Below are 23,268 nucleotides of genomic sequence, written 5' to 3'. Positions count from 1 at the left end.
AAGATTCCATTTTAAAATACCCATATTTAACCTGTCTATATGTGATTTTAAAAACACCAATCTCAACCTGTTTGATAACCGCAAAGTAGCCTCTATAAAGTGTTTAAATAAAAACTAATAAATATTTCCAATCCAAAATTTAACGTAAAAACATTCAGCCGGGTCACACACAAGCATGTAAAAAACTTGGGTGATATAAAGAAATAGAGAGACTCGACTAACACTGACAACCTGACAGACATAGTTTCTAACCTCCTATGTATTTTTCAAAAATTAAACCAGCCATTTTTAGACAAAACATTCCTGCCAGAACAGAAGATGAATACTTAGATGTTCAGTTGAAGCAATAAAACTTGGGCATAAACAACAGAGAAACAAATCAAACATCGATATGTAAATTTTTCAAGTCCTCTAGGGCCATGTTTAAAGTAAAGCGATCCGTTAAATCCATGTTATGAAGCAAAGTTTTTTTTACTTAGAAGTATTAAATTACAGGTCATTGGAAGCATTTTTGTTCGAATTGACCTCAATCAGTCATTTGATGATATATAAAAGAATTGTTCATTATTATTTACATAATGTCAGTCCAAGTTTCTAATTGCTTCAACTAATCACGATTTGTTTCCAAACTCAAGAGCAATGGCTATCAGTATGCGCACTAGATTTGACCTTGAATGACAAACTCCACCTACACATTGCTAGAATACTTTACTCTTTCGGAGTGTACAAACTGATTGAAAGAGTGATATTATAATAAAACGATCAAAGGAGACGTAAGTGAAAGTCGTTCATTACGAAGCCTTCACAATGATTTAACTTTATTCAATAGGACTACTGAGAAATTCAGCTCTCAGTGTTCACACGATCATTTTATACGCAAGATATGAGCGCCGTTAACTCCTTGATCAACTCGACTAAACAATTCTTTTTACACATCATCAAATGACTAGTCAAGAAATCAGTTGTTTTTTGCGTCATATATTTTGTACATCTTAGCCTGGAACTAAAGATTGAGGCTTCAAACAACTGTAATTTAGTGATACTACCTACATAGATACTCTGCTTAAAGATGGACATACACAACATTTAGTAGATGTTATCCAAAGTATCATCGTTTTTCATCGTTTGCGATTGTTTTTGATATTTGAGGTGATCTGACTGCCAAGACATTTAAAGATTAAAATCGACAAACTTGATTGCCGTTTAAATGCTGGAAAAAAAGTGGAAAATGGCGTCACTAGTTGCGATCATTGCTATATTTGATCGTTGCTATAGTTGATCGTTGTTATATTTGATATCGGCAGTAAAGTTGAAGCGCTACGCGTCCTCATTCTCTCGGTCTCTTTGCAACTAGAAATGTCAGAATCGCGCTCTTGCTTGATGTGAGTATTTTGAGCGCGATCAAGTTTTGTTGATTTTGTTCTTGAAAGGTCCTGGCAGTCAGATCACCTCAAACATCAAAACTAATAGCGGAGTACAGTCATACTTCAACTTACGAGCTTAATGCGTTCCGAGTCTGAGCTCGTATGTCAATTTACTCGCATGTTGGTGCAATTCATTTATATATAGAACAATTAAACATATATTGATTGGTTTCCATACTCTAAAAAAGCAAATAAAACACTCAAAATAAGATATTGTAACAGAAAGAACATGTTGGTTATTGTCCTTACGTACTACATGCTTTCAAAAAGCAACAAATAAAAAATAATGCAAGGAAATGTGATTAATTAAAATGTAAAATTAAATACATACAATAGCAGTTAACACTCGCATTTGCCAGGGAAGGAGATATAAGTTATCCTTCGTTACAACAGTTGTCCTTGATAAATTTGGATTTTATCAAAGTGTTAAAAGACAAACTTGGAAGCAAACCTAAAAGCAAACTTTCATTTTCAACTAAACGTAATTAAAATTTCTTCGGCGTTCATAGTTTGAAATTTCTCACTGGTTAGCGAGAAATTTTTCTTTTTTTTTCGCTTTCACAACTAGCCGGCCGTTTTAAGATAAACCTATCTAAGGACGTTTGCCTTTGTCGCCCTTGCAACATATTGCGATTAGGACGAACACAGGTGTCGTCACAAATGGTTAACGCATGACCACTAGCCAACTTGTCCGAATGTCTATTAAACAGTTTGGATAGATAGCGCCGGCCTTTTCACATAGCATCGTTTCAGTTACGCTGTCACCGGCCAATTGTTTGTCCAATGCCATCAACAGTCGTGAAGATCGCTGCACCGTTTAGAAACTATGGTTAGTCCTTTTGCGAACTAAATGCCCTGAATATAATCCTGTTTGATAATTATGAATGTATTTCTGTCATACTGCCGAGCTAGCTGAATCACGCATACACATTTCACATATTTTTCAATATTTTTCCATTTAATATCGACTGTTATCATTTGCTTTTTCTTTGTATTATCTTTCATTTTACTGGCAAACTTTCGGTCTACGCACAGTACTTTTAATTCACATAATTCTGCACAGAAAATCGTGCACAAAAAAACACGGTACAACAGTATAACCTGAGCAGTTGAAAAATACAGAGTGATGCTGTTCTCATAAAACACCTCCGGCATACTTGGCAACTGACTCAAGTGCTCGTATCTCAAACATGGCTCGTATGTTAGTGCTAAAACTTGCTTGAAAGCTGGCTCGTATCTCAAGTTTCTCGTACGTTGGAGCACTCGTAAGTTGAAGTATTACTGTATTAAAAAAATACTGATACCTTGGGACAAAGTCTGCAAAGATTTTTTACAAGTTCATTTTCAAGTGAAGTCTTTTTCAACCGACTGAACTTGAGTTGTTAGAAAAATACTAATTTGTTACCTAGATCATACAATTTATTAGACGAACCTCTGATCACCCTGTTAACAGCGTAACCTTACTTCTGGAGAGTCAAATGTTACTCAGAGTGTATCTGTATAGAGAATTCGGTGCTGCCTGCACAATACCCATTCAACCATAGTGAGAAAATAATGACAAGCATTACATTTTCTAAGCGCCAATACAGCGAGGAAAGGAAAAGAAAGCAAACTCTCACCAATGAAAAGAAAGTTAGATAACGCACAAAAAATTAGACTAACCGTGACACTCGTACTTGACTTGATAGAGATTCATGGGGACACTCTGTTGAAGGTAGCCATTGGCTGTACAAGTATCCACAGAATACTGAAATATGTACAAATATATAAATTAGTTATACTTGAAATAAATATTTCTTATCTTAGTTTAGCTAAATTACTTTATATTTATTTCAAGTAAATGTATATATTAGTCATTTATTAATATATATTACCTGTAGTATTATTTATAATTATATTTTTGATAAATACTTCTATATTATTTTAGTTGACAAGCTAATCATTAGGAAAAATCATTAAGAAAAATCGGCAAAATTGATCTGGGTTAAAACGCTCAAAAGAAAAAGATGTATTTTCTTCCGAGCATTTCAACAGCAATCAAGTTTTGCCAATTTTAATCTGAAAACCTCCTGGCAGTCACATCACATAAAACAACAAACAAATCTCCAGTGATAGGAAAATTTCTATACTTTCTGATAATAAATTTTTAAACTTTACATTAGAAGCATTTAATATGAAACAAGCCATTCATCCTTTTGATTTATATTATAGTTTGTATATGTACATGTATCTACTAATAAATACATAGACTTATGACAGTGCTCTGATAACTTAACGTTCTGATAACTCGAACACTTTCACTCAGTCCCATGAAGTTTGAGTTATCAATGTTTGACTGTATAATCTTTTCCTTTCATTATTGCTGTTTGTTGTACATAATAAGACCCAGTACATTACAGCTACCATTACAGCTACCATTGCAGTTCTCCTATTGCACTGCAGTGCCATTTGACTGTTAATATTGCATTTCTCAACCATCAGTACCCCTTCTTTTTCCAATATCACTTTGGTCGTGGGCTGTATGACAGAGGCATTTCTAGTATATATTTATGTTGGCCATTAAAATCCCAATGTGCTTTTAACAAACCACACTTTAACTACATGTTCATTATTATTTGTGACTAGCTGATGATTGAACTTGAGACTTCCTAGGGCAGCTACAAGGAATCACAAATATAACAAATCACCCTCTCATTTATATCTATGAGTGACAGATGCCATCATACCGCATGTTTTTATTGGGGTTTATTGTAAACAAAATTAACATAGTGGTACCAGCACAAAACACACAATTATAGCCCCCCCCCCACGTCGGCCTGAGAACTGTGTACATCGATGAAAGATTGAACACTTATTAGCGAGTAACAGGAAATCAGCCTCTTTTAAATAATAATAGATGAAGCATTGCCCCTCAAAATAAGGATACCGTATTCGTAGCACAAATCATGAAAAAAGACAATCCCAACAAAGCCTTGCTAAACAGACAACCTTGTTGAGAACTAAAATATTTCAAGTTCCTCAGACGCTGAAAGAGATGACAACTCTGAGTAACTTACTTCGATCTTTTCAGAGTCAGTACTGTTCGTTAGCTGTTGCTCAGAATTGAATGTGTCTATGGATTGCACATTGATTGTGCATTGACGTAGACCATTACAATTCACCCGGGCCTCATTGGCAAGAGTGACACTGTAAAAGTCGGAGTACGGATAATGATAACAAGGGAAGTACTAGTGGTCAACAGATAGTTACTACTAAACAGGCAAGTGGTCCAAGAACTTTGAGCACTGAACAAATCAGCTCATTTATCTTGAACATATCGATGCGTTTCTGTGCTTCAAATGGGTTCAGAGTTGTTTCCATTTCACATTGTGAAAATGATAAAATCCGAACAGATTCAACGCCATTTTGCTTTGCTAAATTTGTGCAAAAGCATTTGCTGTGAGAGTACTTCTACATCATAGAAACACTCTTACTGAAGGATTGCTAATACTGGGCTAAGCTCTCCCCAGTGGAAGTGAAAAGATTTCAGCGCACAACCACTCAAAACGTTCTACAGATATTCATTACTTACTTCCGCTTGACTTGCCTCTCCATGTCAAGGATTAACAGTCATTTACATGTTAAATTCTCGTACTTGCTCATAAAAGGATGACTTTGTTAGTGCGAATCCTTTTTACGACTTTGTTAGCGCAATTAGTTGACTACCAATGAATTGGAATGTGACCGTGACCCAAAAGCCTATATATACTAGTTTTGTTTTCAAGGGAAACACCGCAAATCTCGGAAAAATCTATATAGTGCAACTCCGAATCGTGAAACGATAGGGCGCGTATTCGTCGGCAGAGAACAACTCCGAAGCCATTTGTACACGAAAACACAGTGTATGACATGTGAAATTATGCTTTATATTTAACATCTCTGATATAAATGCATACATGAAACATTTAATGAATTCAAATAAAGTCAATGTTCCTGCTTGTAATATGTTAGCCTTTTTAAAGTCAAGGCTGCTAACAAAGATTAAAAAAGACGGAACACCAACCGAGTGCATCAATCATAACTAGCTAGTTTGCATGCTCTGCTATCTAGCAGCTACCGAGAATATTTTTGCCGCAATCTCGGGAGATGTCCTGCACCCACCTTGGTTGTACACAGTCGTTGTCTACAGGGGGATTACTGCAGTCATCAGCGTTACCATAAGAAGCACTCCTTATATTTATCTTCTCATTTGGTTTGCTGCACCGAATTACAATATCATCCAAACTGGAGAGGCATGAAGCGCTGACAAATAGTTCTTTTTCCTTGGCACCATATGCAGGCTTTATGTTGATGATGAGCGCTACAGGAAGATACAACCAACGAGTTACTATGGCAACCTTTTGGTTACATATATTTTGCATAATGAACATACCTGACTACGTTAGAAGAGATGTTACCAGACCTACAAAAACTAGCAAAGGAGCAGAACCTGTATAAAACCTGGCAGAAAATCTTTAAGTTTTCTTACTGAGAGAACTTGAGCTAGGTTTTCAAATATATGTTTTACAGCTACTTTCATTCGACTAAGATCAACAAAGATCATGTTTGAAGAGAAATGAAAATGATATCTGGTTAGAAAAAACCGCTTGACTATACAACTACAATTTTTTAGTAGGATTGGCCAAGTGTCATCGTGAGTATCACATGATATTTACAGTCACTTTATGATTAGGCAGTTGGTTACAAAATCGCATGATCTCATCAAAGCACACAATATTTGTCAATAACAAGGAAGTGGAAGGTTCCACAATCTGACTTGACATCGGAATTGCAGAATTTTGAAAATATCCATCTATGAGTAACTAGCCTAAGCTATGTTTGTCATTATTGAAATCGCCTGCTCCAATCCAGTAAAGAGCTTGTTCAAAAGGGCTGGTGTATAGTGTCTCTAAACCACAGGCTAATTCCATTTCATAACAGAACCATGGAAATGTCAATACATGGAGCCTGTGGGGTTCAACAAACATTCTCCTCCACTACTAGCTAGTTATTCTATAGTTGAACAAGAGTTGAACTAACATAACTAAGTGGTTTAGCGAAGAGATAGGGAGCAGCAAGCTAATTTAGGCCGATGGAAAAGGCAGTGATAAAAACCACCCTCATATGTAAGCTTGAAGAACTTCCATGCCTGATTGTCTTCATTCATTACAGGGGTGATGACTGTAGCCATCAACTTAAAACATTTGTGGCATCTGGGTTACCTAAAGCCTGGTTCCCATATACGTCGCAAAGCACCAGCGAAAGCGCCACAGGCTATTAGTGGTGAAATGGGAACCTACCCGCCGGGTACCGCCGGTAGTTGCCAGCGGCAACGCAAGAGTTTAGCGCTGTTCAAATGTCGCGAAAAGCCGCAGGCAAAACCTTTCCGAAATGCACTGTACAGGTGAAGGTCAGCATTATAGAAACGGCATGGCGAGTGAAAATCTTTATGCCGTTATTAGCGATGCAGCTTTATGTGAATATAAAGCCTGGTTGCCATATCGATTGCGAGACTCTGGTGGTAATTTGTGCAGCAAAACGTTCGCGACGTCAGGCTCGGCGGCATAAGTTCACATATAAGCTGCATCGCTAAACATAATGACGTAATCAAATAAAATGTTCGCTCGCCATGCCGTTTCTATAATGGTGACCTTCACCCGTACAGTGCATTTCGGGAAGGTTTTGCCTGCGGCCTTTTGCAAAATTTGAACAGCGCTAGACTGTTGCGATGCCGCCAGCAACTACCGACGGTTCTCGGCGGTAACCGGCGCGTAGGTTCCCATTTCACTGCTAATAGCCTGCGGTGCTATCGCCGGTGATATTGCGACGTATATGAGAACTAGGCTTTAGCCGCCGAGCCTAGCGTCGCAAGCGTTTTGCTGCGCAATAATACTGCCAGAGTCTCGCGATCGATATGGGAACCAGGCTTTATTGGTCAATTTATTGACTGGCTGTGAGACTTGGTAGTTAAGGCTCCATCTAAGTCTAATCCACGATGGCAAAATGAAAGATGGCCTGAAGTCAGAATTGGAGCTAAAAGTACTTACCAACTAGTATAGATATGACCAAGGGGTACAATCTAACTGGTCCAATAACCGAAGGACTACCACGTCCCTTTGTCCGAGCCATCAATAAAAAGGGAAGATATGTGATAAACTCAGGAGTACGTCTCAGACTATAAACTGTTAATCCTCTTGTAGGTGGAAGTTCTAGCTGAAACATAGCGTAATGTTTACTATCAATGTCCCAGCTAGCTCTCACTTAGTAACAAGGTCATACAAGATTCTGGCAGGAGAGACAATATCACTAATAGTAACATTGTTGCAGCTTTCTATACATGTTTCTTCCATGTTCAACATAACACATTACAAAGATTTAAGTGAAATGCAAGATAATAAAAAACAACATGCGATGTCTCAACTAGTTCACGAATATAAAGAACATCACCCAAACTCCCAACTGCCTGAAGTTTCTGGAAACACAAATATGATACCTAATTTCCATATGATAGCTTATCTCATTTAGCTTTTGCACAATGAAGCCAGCTGCCTAGCACGCGAAATGCCTCGTGATTGGCTTGTTACTGTTATTTCTGGCTACTGAATTATTCTGTTGTCATCTTGGCATTTGATACAGAGTATAGTGATTATTTTGCGGTATCATCCTTCTATTTGGTCACGGTTCAGTTCATCGGAATTCATTACAGACTACTAAACCAAATGGTATTCAACAAATTTAAAACGTTCTAATGTCGATGGCTTACAATTAGCCTTCAACATATGTAGTGATATTGGGTTACAGGTCCGAGCATTGGATATGAGACCATGAAATGCAATAACAAACGAACTTAGTTGTCTATTTCAGGGACAACAAAACAAACTAATAAATGAATTAAAAAAACATAACCGAGGTGTGACGGATGTAATCAATTGTTTCACCCGTTTACTACCATCGTGCAAAGTGAAAAACGTAACTTCTAACTTTAGGACGCACTAATACGCGGCACGCCAAACTTGCAGACAAAGTGCCAATGAGATGATTCAAAACAAAGACTAGTATAACAAAAATATTTGTGTGGTGTACAGTTTTTTTAATCATAAAGAAACCTATTTAGACAGACCAATTTTGTAACCACCGTGGTCAGACTCTTCAAGAGCAAATAAAACCTAAGTCATATGCTATTAGATGTACAAAACATCAATCAAGCAATTGTAAAAGGAATACAACGAAGAAAACTCGCAGGAGTAGGATGGAGAAAACCCTTACTTCTGGCATTTCTGCGCTGGTCCTAACGCTTTTTGTGATACAACCCGCTGAATCCAACAGGAAGGAGCTGACACCAACTCACTTGTGCTCTGCTGAACCCAACAGAGTGCGCTGAGACTAATCCTGCCGACGATACAACCTGCTGAATCCAACAGGAAGGAACTAAACCCAACTCACTTGTGCTCCGCCGAACCCAACAGAGCGCGCTGAACCCAACTCACTTGTGCTATTCTGAACCCAACAGAGTGCACTGAACCCAACGCTGCCGAGGATACAACCTGCTGAAACCAACAGGAGGGAACTCTATAATTCTTGTAAGAATAATTAATACCTCTTTAGTTATCTAATTATTGCTGCAATCTTGTCCAAGTTTGGTGGCAGTCTTTTACTAAAGATCAGAAATAATATCTCTCCAACAAATAAACAATTTTATTATGGTAATTCTGTCATGTGTCTCTTTCAAGAGCAGAACACAAGCTGACTTGCCTAAAAGAATGCAGCAGTATTTATATGACCTAAGATGGTCTAGAGATTAACAGTTACTGTTCAAATTGACCAATCACATCATCTTGTCACCTTCCGACTTTGTAAAGTTTCACAATTGAAACTAGAACTAACAAAAAAGACTAAATACAAAACATTATCTTAAGAAAAAGTATAAACAAAAAACAGAAAATATTACTTAATAACTTTAATCGCAAGTATTTAATTAGAACAGATACTTAGACTATTCTGACAAGCAATCATGAACATGAATAAATTACTCCAACACGCAAACAGCAAAAATTTATTTGCTAAAGGTTGTTTATCGAGTATGAATTTTTATAAATCTCGATAAACGACATCTATTATCTTTTCTAGGTCAACATCTGTCCCAAAAGTACTTTCTCTATAGACATGTAATCTTTGTGACGTCGTATTTTCATCAGTCCATTGGAAATGAAAGCGCAAGGAGTTGCTCCCCCTTAGCCCTTTTCAGGGCCATCACTCAATTCATAGGGTTTGCTCCCTAGAATAGTATTCGCGATGTTTTAGGTTTACTACAACAATAACCGGTGCGACAATTCATGGCTGAACCTATGGAATTTTCAGATGACCGTAGACATGCCTTAACCTAACTAAAATAATCAAATGTGTCAAATTATCAAGTTACGGAGAGATGCCCTTACTTACACCTATGCCTGATACCCTTACACATATGCCTGATACCCTTACACCTATGTCTGACACCCTTACACATATGCCTGACCCTTACACATATACCTGACACTCTTACACCTATGCTTGACACCCTTACACATATGCCTGACACCCTTACACCTATGCCTGACACCCTCACACATATGCCTGACCCTTACACATATACCTGACACCCTTACACCTATGCCTGACACCCTTACACATATACCTGACACCCTTACACATATACCTGACACCCTCACACCTATGCCTGACACCATTACACCTATGCCTGACCCTTTACACATATGCCTGACCCTTACACATATGCCTGACCCCCTTACACTTATGCCTGACACCCTTACACCTATAGCTGACACCCTCACACCTATGCCTGACACCCTTACACCTATGCCCGACCCTTTACACATATGCCTGACCCCCTTACACATATGCCTGACCCCAATTACACCTATACCTGACACCCTCACACCTATGCCTGAACCCCTTACACCTATGCCTGACACCCTTACACCTACGCCTGACACCCTTACACATATACCTGACACCCTCACACCTATGCCTGACACCATTACACCTATGCCTGACACCCTTACACCTATGACTGACCCTTTACACATATGCCTGACACTTACACCTATGCCTGAAACCCCTACACATATGCCTGACCCCCTTACACATATGCCTGACACCCTTACACCTATGCCTGACACCCTTACACTTATGCCTGTTATTCTCTGTGCTCCATCGACACACCTGATGATTTTTCACGACACACCTAGCTGCCAAGGTACTAGTACAGATTACCCTAAGACACTTATGTATTCGCATCATCTAACTTTCGCATTTTCGCGGAGTCATCCTCTCGCGAAAATTTCATGAGCGAAACTAAACTATCATAACGAACGAAAACACGAAATTAAATAGCCTTGTTCATTGATATCCACAATAAAATTGTCATATTAGAAATGCAGGTACCATTTGTGTGTGGTTGGTCTCATTGGGCAATTTCTGCTAAACTCATTATAGCTAATACGCTGACTGAGCAGTGTGGCAAAGCAAATTGAGATAACAGGTTTTTTGGAAAAGCCAAGACAAATGAAGAAGATGATGATATTAGTTTCGTCACTGAATTTGTAGCTGATGAGGATGAAAGTCTGGTAAGGAAAGTCAAAAAATTGAATAATATTTATTGTAGTGATGAATTTTATTACCAACCAAAAACAATAACAACCTTGAGCCATGGCCACCGCGTGCTATAAATACTTGAGATCTAATATTGGTACCACATCAGTCATGGCGGCAAGGACCTAGACATCATTGATAGTCCATGAAACAAATAGCAGCAAGCGATCAAGTTGCATTGTCGATCCCGTCCACACATTTCTACCCGCGGTTCACAAATACAAACTAGTCACAAATTGAAAAAAACTTTACTAGTGAACTAGACCTGAGGAATCTAATTATGTTTGTTCTACTGCATTTATTTTCACATCACTATATTTTCGCACTCAGCAGATCCGCGAAATTAAGTTGCAGCGAAATTTTACTCTGTATGCTACTCACGAAACTAAATACTCACGAAACTAAATACTGGCGAAATATAAGTGTCCAAGGGTATTGATGATGCCGAACTAAAATAATTTCTGGAGCCGTCCATGAAAAGATAACTCCTTTTTCAACACAAAACTTTCATTCAGCATATTATGAAGTTTGAAATTTCCTAGGGATATTTTAACTCAAGATAATTGTAACAACTAAAATCATAGAGGTGCTTTTGCTATGATCACAGAATTTTGTTGTTAATTCCCATCGGCACTTTCACAATATTTCTTTCTGATGAAAAAAGGACCATGCATCGATGTTCGGCTTTGCCCAGGCCTTACTAAATTGGAAACAAATTGGGCTACGACATTGATCCTCATCTATAAACTGGCCTACCTCCTAGTGTCCTGTTTTTTCAGGCCAATGTTACCAAGGAAATAATGATAGAAAAAACAATAGAAGCCATAACTAGACTTCGTATTAATTAATACAATCTACTGTTGCACACAGACAATCTAGAAAACCAATAAGTTGAAAAATTTTGCCGCAATCTCGGGAGATTTCCTGCACCCACCTTGGTTATACACAGTCGTTGTCTACACTGGGATTACTGCAGTCTTCAGCATTACCATAAGAAGCACTCCTTATATTAATCTTCTCATTTGGTTTGCTGCACCGAATTAGAATATCATCCAAACTGGAGAGGCATGAAGCGCTGACAAATAGTTCTTTTTCCTTGGCACCATATGCAGGCTTTATGTTGATGATGAGCGCTACAGAAAGATACAACCAACGAGTTACTATGGCAACCTGTATATATGTTCCGTTCAGCAATGCACATTTCACTCATTCCAGGTTCTTACATGTAATTGTCTTTATAAGCATTCATTCAATTTTTTGAAGATTATATACCGTAAAACCTCTATTTGAGCGCCACCTTTATTTACATGTCGCCTCTAATAGAACACCACTATAGAGGAAGGGTTGAAAAATACAGTACCTTGGCACTCACATAAAGGTTTTACTGTATATGCAATTTTAAACCTCTGAAACTGTTTGGTAATTGAGAGTTGTCTACACAACTTACTTCAACTACATTACTCATGTGACTGACATGACTAGGAACATACATAAACACCTTTCATATGTTATCCATCTCTGGAAGACAACAAGTAGACAGTAACATATTTTGAGCAGATGATACTTACAGAGAGTGAAAGTTTTGTTACCCGGTTTCAAAAACATGCCAAAATTCTGAGTTTATTCTTTATTTTTCACACTAGTGTTACAATAGGAATGGCCTGATGTGCATCCTCATTATTTGCTTACTATAGATATCTGCCGGTTTTTAAAACTCCCAAACTAGCAATACAACTTTCAGAATTAGAAGGTATTATGGATTGCAGTGCTTTTGCGAAGTCCACCAATAAATCCGATGCGATGCAAAACCTGGATAACGAGTAGAAGACTCCATAAAGCATGACAAAGGATGGTTTAGTTTGCATCTAGTTCATGAACAGAGCGAACCAGAGCAATATAGTCAATGTTCTAAGCACTTTACTAAATCAGGCTTATGACTGGTATAAGAGCTTAAACTTTTCCTTGACCATAATACAGAAAGATACTATGGCCAGAGAGCAAAGAGCATTATTGGCTAGTGTAGTTACCTACACATGTTGCTGTGATGAGACAGCTCCTCTCCTCAACTTGAAGCAAAGCATTGTAAGCAACACCTGTAGATGCAAACCACACTGGTATGTGAAAGAAGGAGTTGTGTTATCTCTGGAAAGGTTTTAGGGATCGCCTAGCTATAGGGAAGAAATCATGTCTGCATATACCATGTGAGGCTAACCTACTGAGTGTAAGGTTACGACTAAATGAATCATTTTCAGAGTATGAGTTAAATAGTGTAAGTGTTACAGCAAATTATACAAAAAAGCAATTGAACTTTGGCTAAACTTTCTTGCAATCTCCAATCGACCCAATTACAACCCACAAGCCAACTGATTTCGAAAAATAAGATGCCAGTTTATCTGCTAGCTTTGACTCTACCAGAAAATCGAATTTACAGCTATAATAGCATTTAGTATTATGTAAATGATTTAGCATGACATAAGGTGGCAGTGCAGCGGTACTACATTTTTCATTCTAATAATGTGTTTACTGGTGCTGCTACTAGCTGCCCAAGTTTGATGTCTCGCTGAGAAACAGGACATTACTGTATATCGGCCAGTGACCGTAAGGATAAATAGGTCAAACTTTCAAAGTATTGATCGGGTTAATACAAAAATTGTGGTATTTGTCTGTTGGCCGATGGAACTTCCTCAAGTCGACTAGCATTAATCAGCTCCACGGCACTTCACGCTAAGCATTGATAAATGCCAAGGTGGTAACTAGAGCAAGCATATGACATCAGGATTAAGATCAGCAGCAAGGCGTGCACAACTCAAAAAATGTTGGTTTCATTTCTGTCTTTTCCTTTTTCATGGAAAAATGGCTAATTGACATTTTCAGTAGTGAATATTTCTTGCTTTACAAAACGATGAACAATTTCTGGAAGCATTTTGGTAGATCTGTTAAAACCAACTTTACTTTTCCCTGACAATTTTTTCACAAAATTTATATTGAAAAGTACATTGCAAACGTCGCACTGATAAAATTTTTAATGACCCATTGTCCTCAGGTCGATAAGATGGACAAAGTCAATGTGCCATTAGAATATAACTAAATTTATTTACTTATAGTGTATAAACATAATATTAAGTAACCTGGTCGAATAACTTCTGAAATAGGATTGATTCTCACTGCATCTATGTAGTACTGCCTAAATTCTAGGCTTAGGCTTACTTGTACATGCCTAGTACATGTTCGAGACATGTAGGCCTACAGGGAAGTCTAGAATTTGTGAAACTCTTATTTTACTGGCCTTCTAATATATCGAGCTTACGTCGATTAAACTCATCATGTACAGTCTCATGTATCTATTACCATAGACACATGAGACTGTATTCAGGAGTTATCCCAGTTTGAATAGTATTGATGCTAATAGCATCAATTGACTAATTGATTCAGTAAGTAGTGACTAATTATGACTTATGACTAGCGGAGACGAATGGCCATCGACAGTTGAAGTTATTCCTGTCTTGATGCAACGAGCCACCAACTGCATGAATTAGTGAAATTTTTCAACATGCTTCTCCATTAAAGGTTGACTTGCAACAAAATTCACATTATAGTTATCTGGTATCAAAAGATTTACCATGTCTTACTCTGCTGTGTTGAAGGTGCAAAATATGTGAAAATGTGATTACAAGCTCTTAAAAGCTCAGAGAAATGAACAATTAATCGTAGCCATCACGAAAACGGCATATGTTGGAATCATACAGAGCTAGAAAGATGTAGTGAAGCGTGTCATGAAGTTGAGAGAACTAAACGCAAGCAGAAGGCGGAAAACAGAGCTACATGGAAGTCAGTGATCTAACCTAAACTATAAGACAGTCATGGTTGAAACAATCGACTGCAAGAGTGATGAACACAAAACAAACTATAGAGGTTTATGAGTTTATCTATTAGCTTTTTCCAATGTTGCCATTTTATCCTAAAACAAGAGAATCATAGTCTGGCACACATTACCGTGATAGACAAATGAGACGATATTCAGGAGTTATCTCAGTATGATTTGTACAACCAACATACACTAAATAGATGTTCTGAAGTCAAAAGAGAAATTGGATATACTCACCGACTAGAACAGTTAGGAGTGCGTATGATCTACCAGTTGTAATCACTGAGGAATAAAACGCCACATTTCCTAAGGCATTGATGGTAGGTTCCTTGACCTTCTGGTTAGCTCGTCTCAAATCTAGATGAAGAAATAGCCTGTTAATCTATATATCTCAGTGTTTGTCGGTTTATTGGTATGCCGTGCGTGTGTCCGGTTAAAGCGATAACTGCACACAGTGCGTTATTGCACTAGATATGAACTCGGAACCTTCTGGTCTGCAGACAGGCGTGTTAAACCACTAGATTACATGACCAACTGGCCGTAGCGATGGATAATTGTGAACACACTTATGCACCTGCCAATCTTAATGCCAACTGAATAAAAAACTCACACTTCAGCTAGGACGCTTACAGACCATAAGGCAATCTTGATTCCTAACGCTAGCTTAAGTTATAATAATGGCTCTTATTATAGTTCTAGCTAAGTTATTCAAATTTATTGGGTAAAAAACATGAGCAACTCAAAATAAATTTTAAATGCAAAAACCTTTTATTACCCGTGCAATGCCGGACATTCAGCTAGTCTTGAACTACAAAATTTCATGATGAATACTAGTTGAGTCTGAACTAGAGCTCATCTAGTTATTAGCGCGCTCGATGTCTAATTTTCTAATAATTAAATGGGGTGATGAAAAATGCGAGTGATAGACATTCTATGAACAACTGAGTGGGTTGCTAGGCATTTTTCAGACAACCACAGCATTATAACTGTATTAGATGGTAAAACTAGCTTACGTGAGGCTTATGATGATAATGATAAAATTCATGTCCTGAATCAGGAATGACAAAACAACAACTGTGCTGTTGATTCGCACAGCTAGTAGAACAGGTCCTATTATTTGCATAAACGGCAAGTAGAAGTATGCTTGTAATGTGGAAAGTGCGTTTACACAACCAGTTATTGTAGTGGTCATAGCGCCAACTAAAATTACATATTTAAAATCCTCTGCCGAGTAGCACAACCTGAAAGGCTCTCATAGTTCATGTGATTCAACCTCTATTTAACACCAAACTTTTCCAGCTATTCAAACCATAGACATCGAATACTGTTTACCACCTAATATGGTTAGATAAAGGTTGTGCATACCGTACCAACAGAAAAACAAACCTAAATACAAGCATAGAATTTTCGAACCAAATATCCACCGCAATGAAGTTGCAATTCTGTAAATTTTCAATAGTGATCTCCACTTGTTTGTTGCAACTAAATACTGTGTGTGATCAGCATGCAGAATACTATGAATGAAACAAGTGTTTTGACAAATCGATGATCAATGGTTATAGACAGCAAGTGCCATTTCTCGATTGGTGTTTGGGTTACCTAAAAATTTTAAAGCATGAGAGCTGAATGTTTCGACCAATTTTTTCGAAAAATTTGTAGCTAGTGAAATAATAGCAGTGGTTTGAGGCAGATCTAAGGATGACACTCATATATGCGAGTGGCACTAAGGCCATGTTAATAAGATCACGGTTAATCTACAAGTTTGCAGAATACATAAGTTTGAGTTACCGGCAAGATGGAAAGGACGTATACCCGCAAGCCATGTGAGTGTTATGTGAAGATGTTCCCCAGACTGTGGGAAAATTAATTTAACAAAAAACGCTCTTGTGATAACTAGCTAAATCATAACGCCATTTTTATTATTGATTGTGTTACTTTAGTCTGCATAGCGTAACTTAATGTGTTCATTTACTTTATTTGCATCAGAATTGACAAATCTTTGTAAAACATACTGTTGTATTATTAAGAGCTGTCTACCCCCATGCTTATATTGTTGCTAACCACACCCATTGTTCTGGAAGATTCTAATGACTCATGTTCTATTGTGTGCGACTTATGAAAAACACTTATTAAATGTTGAGCATTCAGACAAGCTGTGTTCTTTATCTAATTGTAATAATCTAACATGGTGGCAGCGGTAAATGTGTGGATAGCAAGATTATATTTAGAACTTTCAGTATAACGGTGACATATTAATCATTATGGAGGGAATTTTGCCTCCTCAGCAGCTGGATTTAAGGTGTGAGGATTTGTCTGGTGAATGGCGTCGTTGGCAGAGGGCTTTCAGTGACTACCTTTTGGCAATTGACCTGACTGGAACTACTAAGGCAGCTGCAAAGAGAAAGCTGGCCTTATTCAGGCATCCAGGGGTGAGGATGTAAGAGAAGTCTATTCGCAGATGGAGTTCAAATCACAACCTGATGATGATGGCAATACTGAAGAGCTAGAGGAGGGAGCTGCTGGGAGGAAGTTGGATGATGTTATCAAAAGATTTCATGAATATTGCAATCCCAGGTCAGGTGTTGTAGTGAGTAGATTTAAGTTTCACAATAGCAGTCAAGGTGGTGACACTGTGGATGTATTTGTGATGAAACTGAGAGTTGGCTGAGGGTTGTCAATTTGGTAATAAGAGAGATTCCTTGATTCAAGACAAACTGCTTTTTGGCTTGGATGATACAAAAGAGAGAGACAAGCTTATGAAAGAATCAGATGTAAAGTCGTCCGTCGACTATGTGATTAAGTCATTGAAAATTGCTGAAAAGTCAGGAAAACTGAAGCACCAAAAAGATGAGGAAAAATATGAAGATGTCAATGCAATATTTCAGTTTAGAAGAGAAAAACCAGTCAAGTCAGCAAAACATTGATTTTCCAAGCAGAAATGTGAGAATTGTGGGAAGAATCACAACAAGGGTCAAAGATGTCCTGCATATGGTACGCAGTGTAAATGTTGCCAAAAATTTAATCACTGGGCAGTTATGTGTAGACAAGATACTCATATAAATGAAACAGAAGGTCATGATGTTACAGGAAAAGTGTATCTGGGTGAAATAAACACCATAAAAGCTATTAACTCGTCTATGACTGACTCCTGGTATGCAGATTTACGAGTACACACAAATGCTGTGAAAAGCCAGCGAGTCAGATTTAAACAGGATACAGGAGCTGCTTTGAGTGTATGTGGACCAAATCAGTTCCTTGATGATGTTTTGCCTTCTGACAAAAAGTTATGTGGACTCGGACACACACCACTAAACTGTATTGGGAGAATACAGTGTAAGATTACTGCCAAGAGTGAGGTTACCGAAGAATATATCTACCTAGTTCCAAACCAGAAAATGCTATTACTTAGTAGAAGAGCTTGTGATGAGTTAAAGCTAATCAAAGTTGATGAAGATCAATGCCACATTGGGAGTGTCAATATCAATGCTAAGTTGTTTTCAGGGCTTGGAAAAGTTAGCAGGGAATATTCTATCAAGTTGAAAGAGAAAGCAGTACCTTATGCTATACATGTTCCCAGACCGATATCATTTCCACTGAGAGACCAAGCAGATAAAGCGCTTGATAAGATGGTAGCAGATGGAGTCATCAAGAAGGTTGAACCTAATGAACCTACATCATGGTGTGCTCCAATGGTGGTGGTTCCAAAAGCTAATAAGGAGGAAGTAAGAATTGTATCTGACTTCACAGAGTTTAATAGGTTTATCCAACAGGAAATTCATCCCATGGCATCAGTGGATGCGAGTTTAGCTATGTTAGATGAAGGAACAGTGTTTTCTAAAATAGATGCCAATAGTGGTTTTTGGCAGATTCCACTTAGCTTAGACTCCAGTTATCTGACCACTTTCCTCACTCATAAAGGACGGTTAAGATATCTTTGACTTCCACAAGGCTTTTCAAGTAGCCCAGAAATCGTCTCTGCTGAGATGAACAGAATCCTTGAAGACTGTAAAGCTGTTGTCATACACATGGATGACTTGCTTGTATTTGGGAAAGATCAACAGCAACATGATGAACGACTACAGGCGGTTTTGGACAAGATTGCTGACGCTGGTATGACCTTAAACAAGGCAAAATGCAAATTTAGTGCGCCATTTGTTGAACTTCTTGGACATCTGATTGATGAGCAGGGCATTCATGCAGGACCAAGGCTGCAAGGAATATTGGATTTCCCCCGACCTGTTGAAGTTCATGGTATTAGAAGTTTTCTGGGTATGGTAAACCAATATGCTAAATTTTCATCTGAGCTTGTCAATATTACAGAGCCGTTGAGAGCGCTACTCAAGGGGCCATGGCAGTGGTTAGAGCCTCAGGAGTCAGCATTCCAGAAGCTGAAAAATGTTTTTGCTAATGCACCTGTTCTCGCTATATATGATGTAAAGAAAGAAACTGTAATAACCTCAGATGCAAGCAAAGTGGGTCTTGGTGCTACACTCACACAAGTTCAAGATGATGGAAGTCAGAGACTGGTTACTGCTGCAAGTCGTTCTCTGACAGAGACAGAACAGAGATATGCAACTATAGAGAAAGAGGGCTTAGGAGTCTACTGGGCTATGGAAAAGTTTGCTCCCTATGTCCTAGGTATGGAAAATGTTACAATAGAGACTGATCATCAACCTTTGGTATCACTATTTGGAGATATGTTCATTGATAGATTGCCACCTAGACTCCAGGGATTCAAGCTTCGTCTACAGAGATTTCAGTACACGATGAAACATATCAAGGAAGCTGTGAATATTACGGCAGATGCGCTATCTCGATATACCTCTGCAGAACCAAATAGTTCTGATGTAGCACGAGTGGATGAAATGGAGCATTATGTTGATTAAGTTGTATCTCCTAATGGCTCAGATTCCAGATTAGAGCAATTGAAAGTTGATCAGAGAGACGACACAACTATTTCCCAGGTGATCAGATTTGTTGAAGGAGAGTGGCCTGTCTACTTGTCCTCAAAAGACACACTTCTAAAATCCTACTTTGACAGAAATTCTCTCTTGTCAATGAGTAAAGGGTTTCTGATGCTTGGTACCCGATTAGTCATCCCTGTAAGCCAAAGCAAACAAGTGTTGAAGGACCTTCATAACGGACATTTTGGAGTCACCAAATGTCAATCAAAAGCTAAGAACACCCTGTGGTAGCCAGGAATGCCCAAAGACATTGAACAGATGATAAGAGATGGTAATGGCTGTAGAGTAAATTCCAACAAACAATGGGAACCTCTTAGGCCAACCTCTACTCCAGATAGACCTTGGTAAATGCTTGGCACCGATCTTCTACACTTCAAGGGTCAGACTTACCTGTTAGTCATTGATTATTACTTTCGCTATCCAAAATTAGCTCTCTTAGGTGTACGAGACTTCTCATCAAAAAAGGTTATCATGCATCTGAAGTCTATGTTCTCTCGCCATGGAATTTTCAGAGACAATTATGTCTGATAATGGTCCACAGTATTCTAGTAAAGAGTTTGCAGACTTCACCATCCAGTATGAATTCCGTCACGTTATAAGCAGTCCAGAATATCATAGAGAAAATGGAGCTGCAGAGAGAGGAGTGCAAACTATCAAGAAAATGCTGGTTAAAGAGGACCCATATCTGGCACTGCTGGCTTACCGTTCTTCGCCACAGTTTGGCCTGTAATCCCCTGCAGAGCTGTTGATGGGAAGGAAACTTAGAACCACTGTGGTAACTCATCCAGATGATTTGCTGCCCAAACAACCAGATCATGCCCGAATCATTGCATTAAATGAACATTATAAGTCAAGGATGTAGCAGAACCATGATAGTAACTGTAAAGTACTACCTCTACCACCTGTTCACTCTGGAGATGATGTGTGGGTCAGAGATAAACAGAGAAATGGAAAGGTGATCGCTGCATTTGACAATATTACAAGGAAAGTTATAGTTGAGACAGAAGCTGGTAGATTGCTCAGAAACAGATCAGATGATGTCAGTATGGAACCAAATGCACCTCTACACAGATCTCAGAGAATCAAAAGTCCCCAATAAAGTTTGAGGCAACTGGTCATGAATAGCAAAGACAATCATTGATGGTATTCAATTTGTTTGTATTCCATGGCAAACAAACAGTTCTTAAATATTTCTCATTCAGTTTATTATATTTTACTTTTGTTGTAAGTACAATCATTATACTTTTGTTTAGAGCTTGAAAGGGGATGTTGTATTATTAAGAGTTGTCTACCCCATGCTTATATTGTGCTAACCACACCCACTGTTCTGGAAGATTCTAATGACTCATGTTCTATTGTGTGTGACTTATGAAAGACACTTATTAAATGTTGAGCATTCAGACAAGCTGTGTTCTTTATCTAATTGTAATAATCTAACACATACCTCAATGTGTACTGTATAACCAGAGTCATTGATTCTCCACGTAGCTGGTACAAAAAGGTTTAGTAGTCATTAATGAGTGTAATTATATCACCAAAAACCTCTCTGACTTTCCCGCGATACTGTTAGGTAACCAACTTTGGAAATACGTTTGTTCAACTCAATTAATAATTCATGATTTCCATCTTTTCATGTTTTTTCTTTATTTTAACATGTCACAAAAAACATACGTTTTTTCATGATTACCGATGTCAATAAAAGGTTAAACATACAACCATTTGAATAATGCAAATAATAATAACTATAGTAATAATATGTGCATAGAGATGGTTTTAGAATTGTCAACTGATTAGAAGAGTGGAATGAAAATAATTTAACAATGCACTAATCTTGTTAGTAATATCTTGCATTTATAGTTGTATACAGTGAGCGTAACTACATCAGGCTCAAGCTGGTTGTGTAGAGATCGATGAAGCCAAGGTTCCTTATAGCCATGGTTCCTATAACCATAGCTCCTATAACTACGGCTCCTATAAATAGCCTCCAGCATAATGAAATGATCTTGAAAAAGTGTAGACATGGCAGCTGTAACAACGATATAGGATTGCTGCGAAAATCTGTTGGTTTGTTTGTATGCTATGCAAACAGGAATGTGTTAATGAGTGTGGCTGAGTGCAACTATATGTAGCTGCATAAGCAGTATACATAAAACTGTGTGACATGAAAGAATGCACTTAGAAAACCCTAACCATTTTATTGCAATTTCATGTTCTGCGAATGTTTGTCGCCTTTCTTGCTAATCTGCAATAAAAGCGATAAACATAATACAGGTATGTTGGTGAATAATGGAAAAGCTTTGAGTAAAATCCTTTTAAAGGCCCCAATTACAAACGGTAGTCATCAGTAAAAAAAACAATTCATTCAAACGGACTAGATTGCAGCTATATACAATATATGCATGCGTAAAGTCAATATGACCAATATATCAATATTACCAATATATCAATATGACCAATATATCAATATGACCAATATATCAATATGACCATCGTAAAGTTGAATTACTCTCAATGCATTTAATCTTAACACTCAGTTACCAATGAGTTTTACCATTATGCACTCAATTTTATTAAGCGTGTACTAGTCTATCCTATATGCTACTGTGTAGTAGTGTATCCTATTTACTACTGTGTACTAGTCTATCATATTTACTACTGTATACTAGTCTATCATATTTACTACTGTTTACTAGTATATCATATTTACTACTGTATACTAGTCTATCATATTTACTACTGTATACTAGTCTATCATATTTACTACTGTATACTAGTCTATCATATTTACTACTATATACTAGTCTATCATAACTACTACTGTATACTAGTCTATCATATTTACTACTGTGTACTAGTCTATCATATTTACTACTGTGTACTAGTCTATCATATTTACTACTGTATACTAGTGTATCATATTTACTACTGTGTACTAGTCTATCATATATACTACTGTATACTAGTCTATCATATTCACTACTGTATACTAGTCTATCATATTTACTACTGTGTACTAGTCTATCATATTTACTACTGTGTGCTAATCTACAGTGATGTAGTGCTAACCTTTTTTTAAACATAACTTTTTAGTTGAGATAAGTGGATGTGTGCGACCAAAAGTCCCAAGACGATTCCACCGGTTGGAACAGCTGGGAGGCGCTGCAAGCCCCTCAGTGGGGTCCGGGGAGAAGCCCCGATCACTAAAGCCTACATGGCTTTAAAATCATGTATATGATATGAGAAATGAGCACATCTGTAGTAATAAATAAGTTGAAAAAATAATAAAACTTTTGGAATATAGTGTTGCCAAGAGCCCTGAGAAAGACAAGCAACTATTGAATTTATG

At 37.8% G+C, this 23,268-nt stretch overlaps 2 protein-coding genes and 1 pseudogene across 7 annotated transcripts in view; 2 read left to right on the top strand and 1 right to left on the bottom strand.

The window, feature by feature from the left end:
• The window catches only part of LOC137408300 (uncharacterized), a 129,812-nt gene extending 114,483 nt beyond the window's left edge, over positions 1–15,329 (bottom strand). The window contains exons 1-7 of one of the 6 annotated variants that reach the window (XM_068094770.1): positions 15,196–15,323; positions 13,121–13,186; positions 12,028–12,226; positions 7,490–7,655; positions 5,565–5,763; positions 4,481–4,610; positions 3,087–3,171 (exon numbers count right to left, since the gene is read on the bottom strand). In XM_068094770.1, coding sequence (XP_067950871.1) covers positions 3,087–3,171; positions 4,481–4,610; positions 5,565–5,763; positions 7,490–7,571 — 496 coding nt within the window. In that variant the 5' untranslated portion in view covers positions 7,572–7,655; positions 12,028–12,226; positions 13,121–13,186; positions 15,196–15,323. Of the gene's footprint in view, positions 1–3,086; positions 3,172–4,480; positions 4,611–5,564; positions 5,764–7,489; positions 7,656–7,889; positions 7,912–7,935; positions 8,035–12,027; positions 12,227–13,120; positions 13,187–15,195 lie in introns of those variants that run through there. The other 5 variants (XM_068094771.1, XM_068094773.1, XM_068094772.1 and 2 more) reach the window with 5 other exon arrangements.
• Positions 10,092–10,975, top strand: LOC137407760 (protein FAM186A-like). Its single transcript, XM_068094142.1, has 2 exons — positions 10,092–10,698; positions 10,938–10,975. The coding sequence occupies exons 1-2, from the start codon at positions 10,092–10,094 to the stop codon at positions 10,973–10,975; spliced, it is 645 nt and encodes a 214-aa protein (XP_067950243.1).
• Positions 15,330–17,219: 1,890 nt separating the features above from the next.
• On the top strand, positions 17,220–18,896 carry LOC137407759 (uncharacterized; annotated as a pseudogene).
• Positions 18,897–23,268: the final 4,372 nt, after the last annotated feature.

Source organism: Watersipora subatra, chromosome 11 (genome assembly GCF_963576615.1).
Source record: "Watersipora subatra chromosome 11, tzWatSuba1.1, whole genome shotgun sequence".
Lineage (NCBI taxonomy): Eukaryota > Metazoa > Bryozoa > Gymnolaemata > Cheilostomatida > Watersiporidae > Watersipora > Watersipora subatra.
Note: the sequence above shows the minus strand (reverse complement) of the source record. Positions and strands in the feature narration are given on the sequence as shown.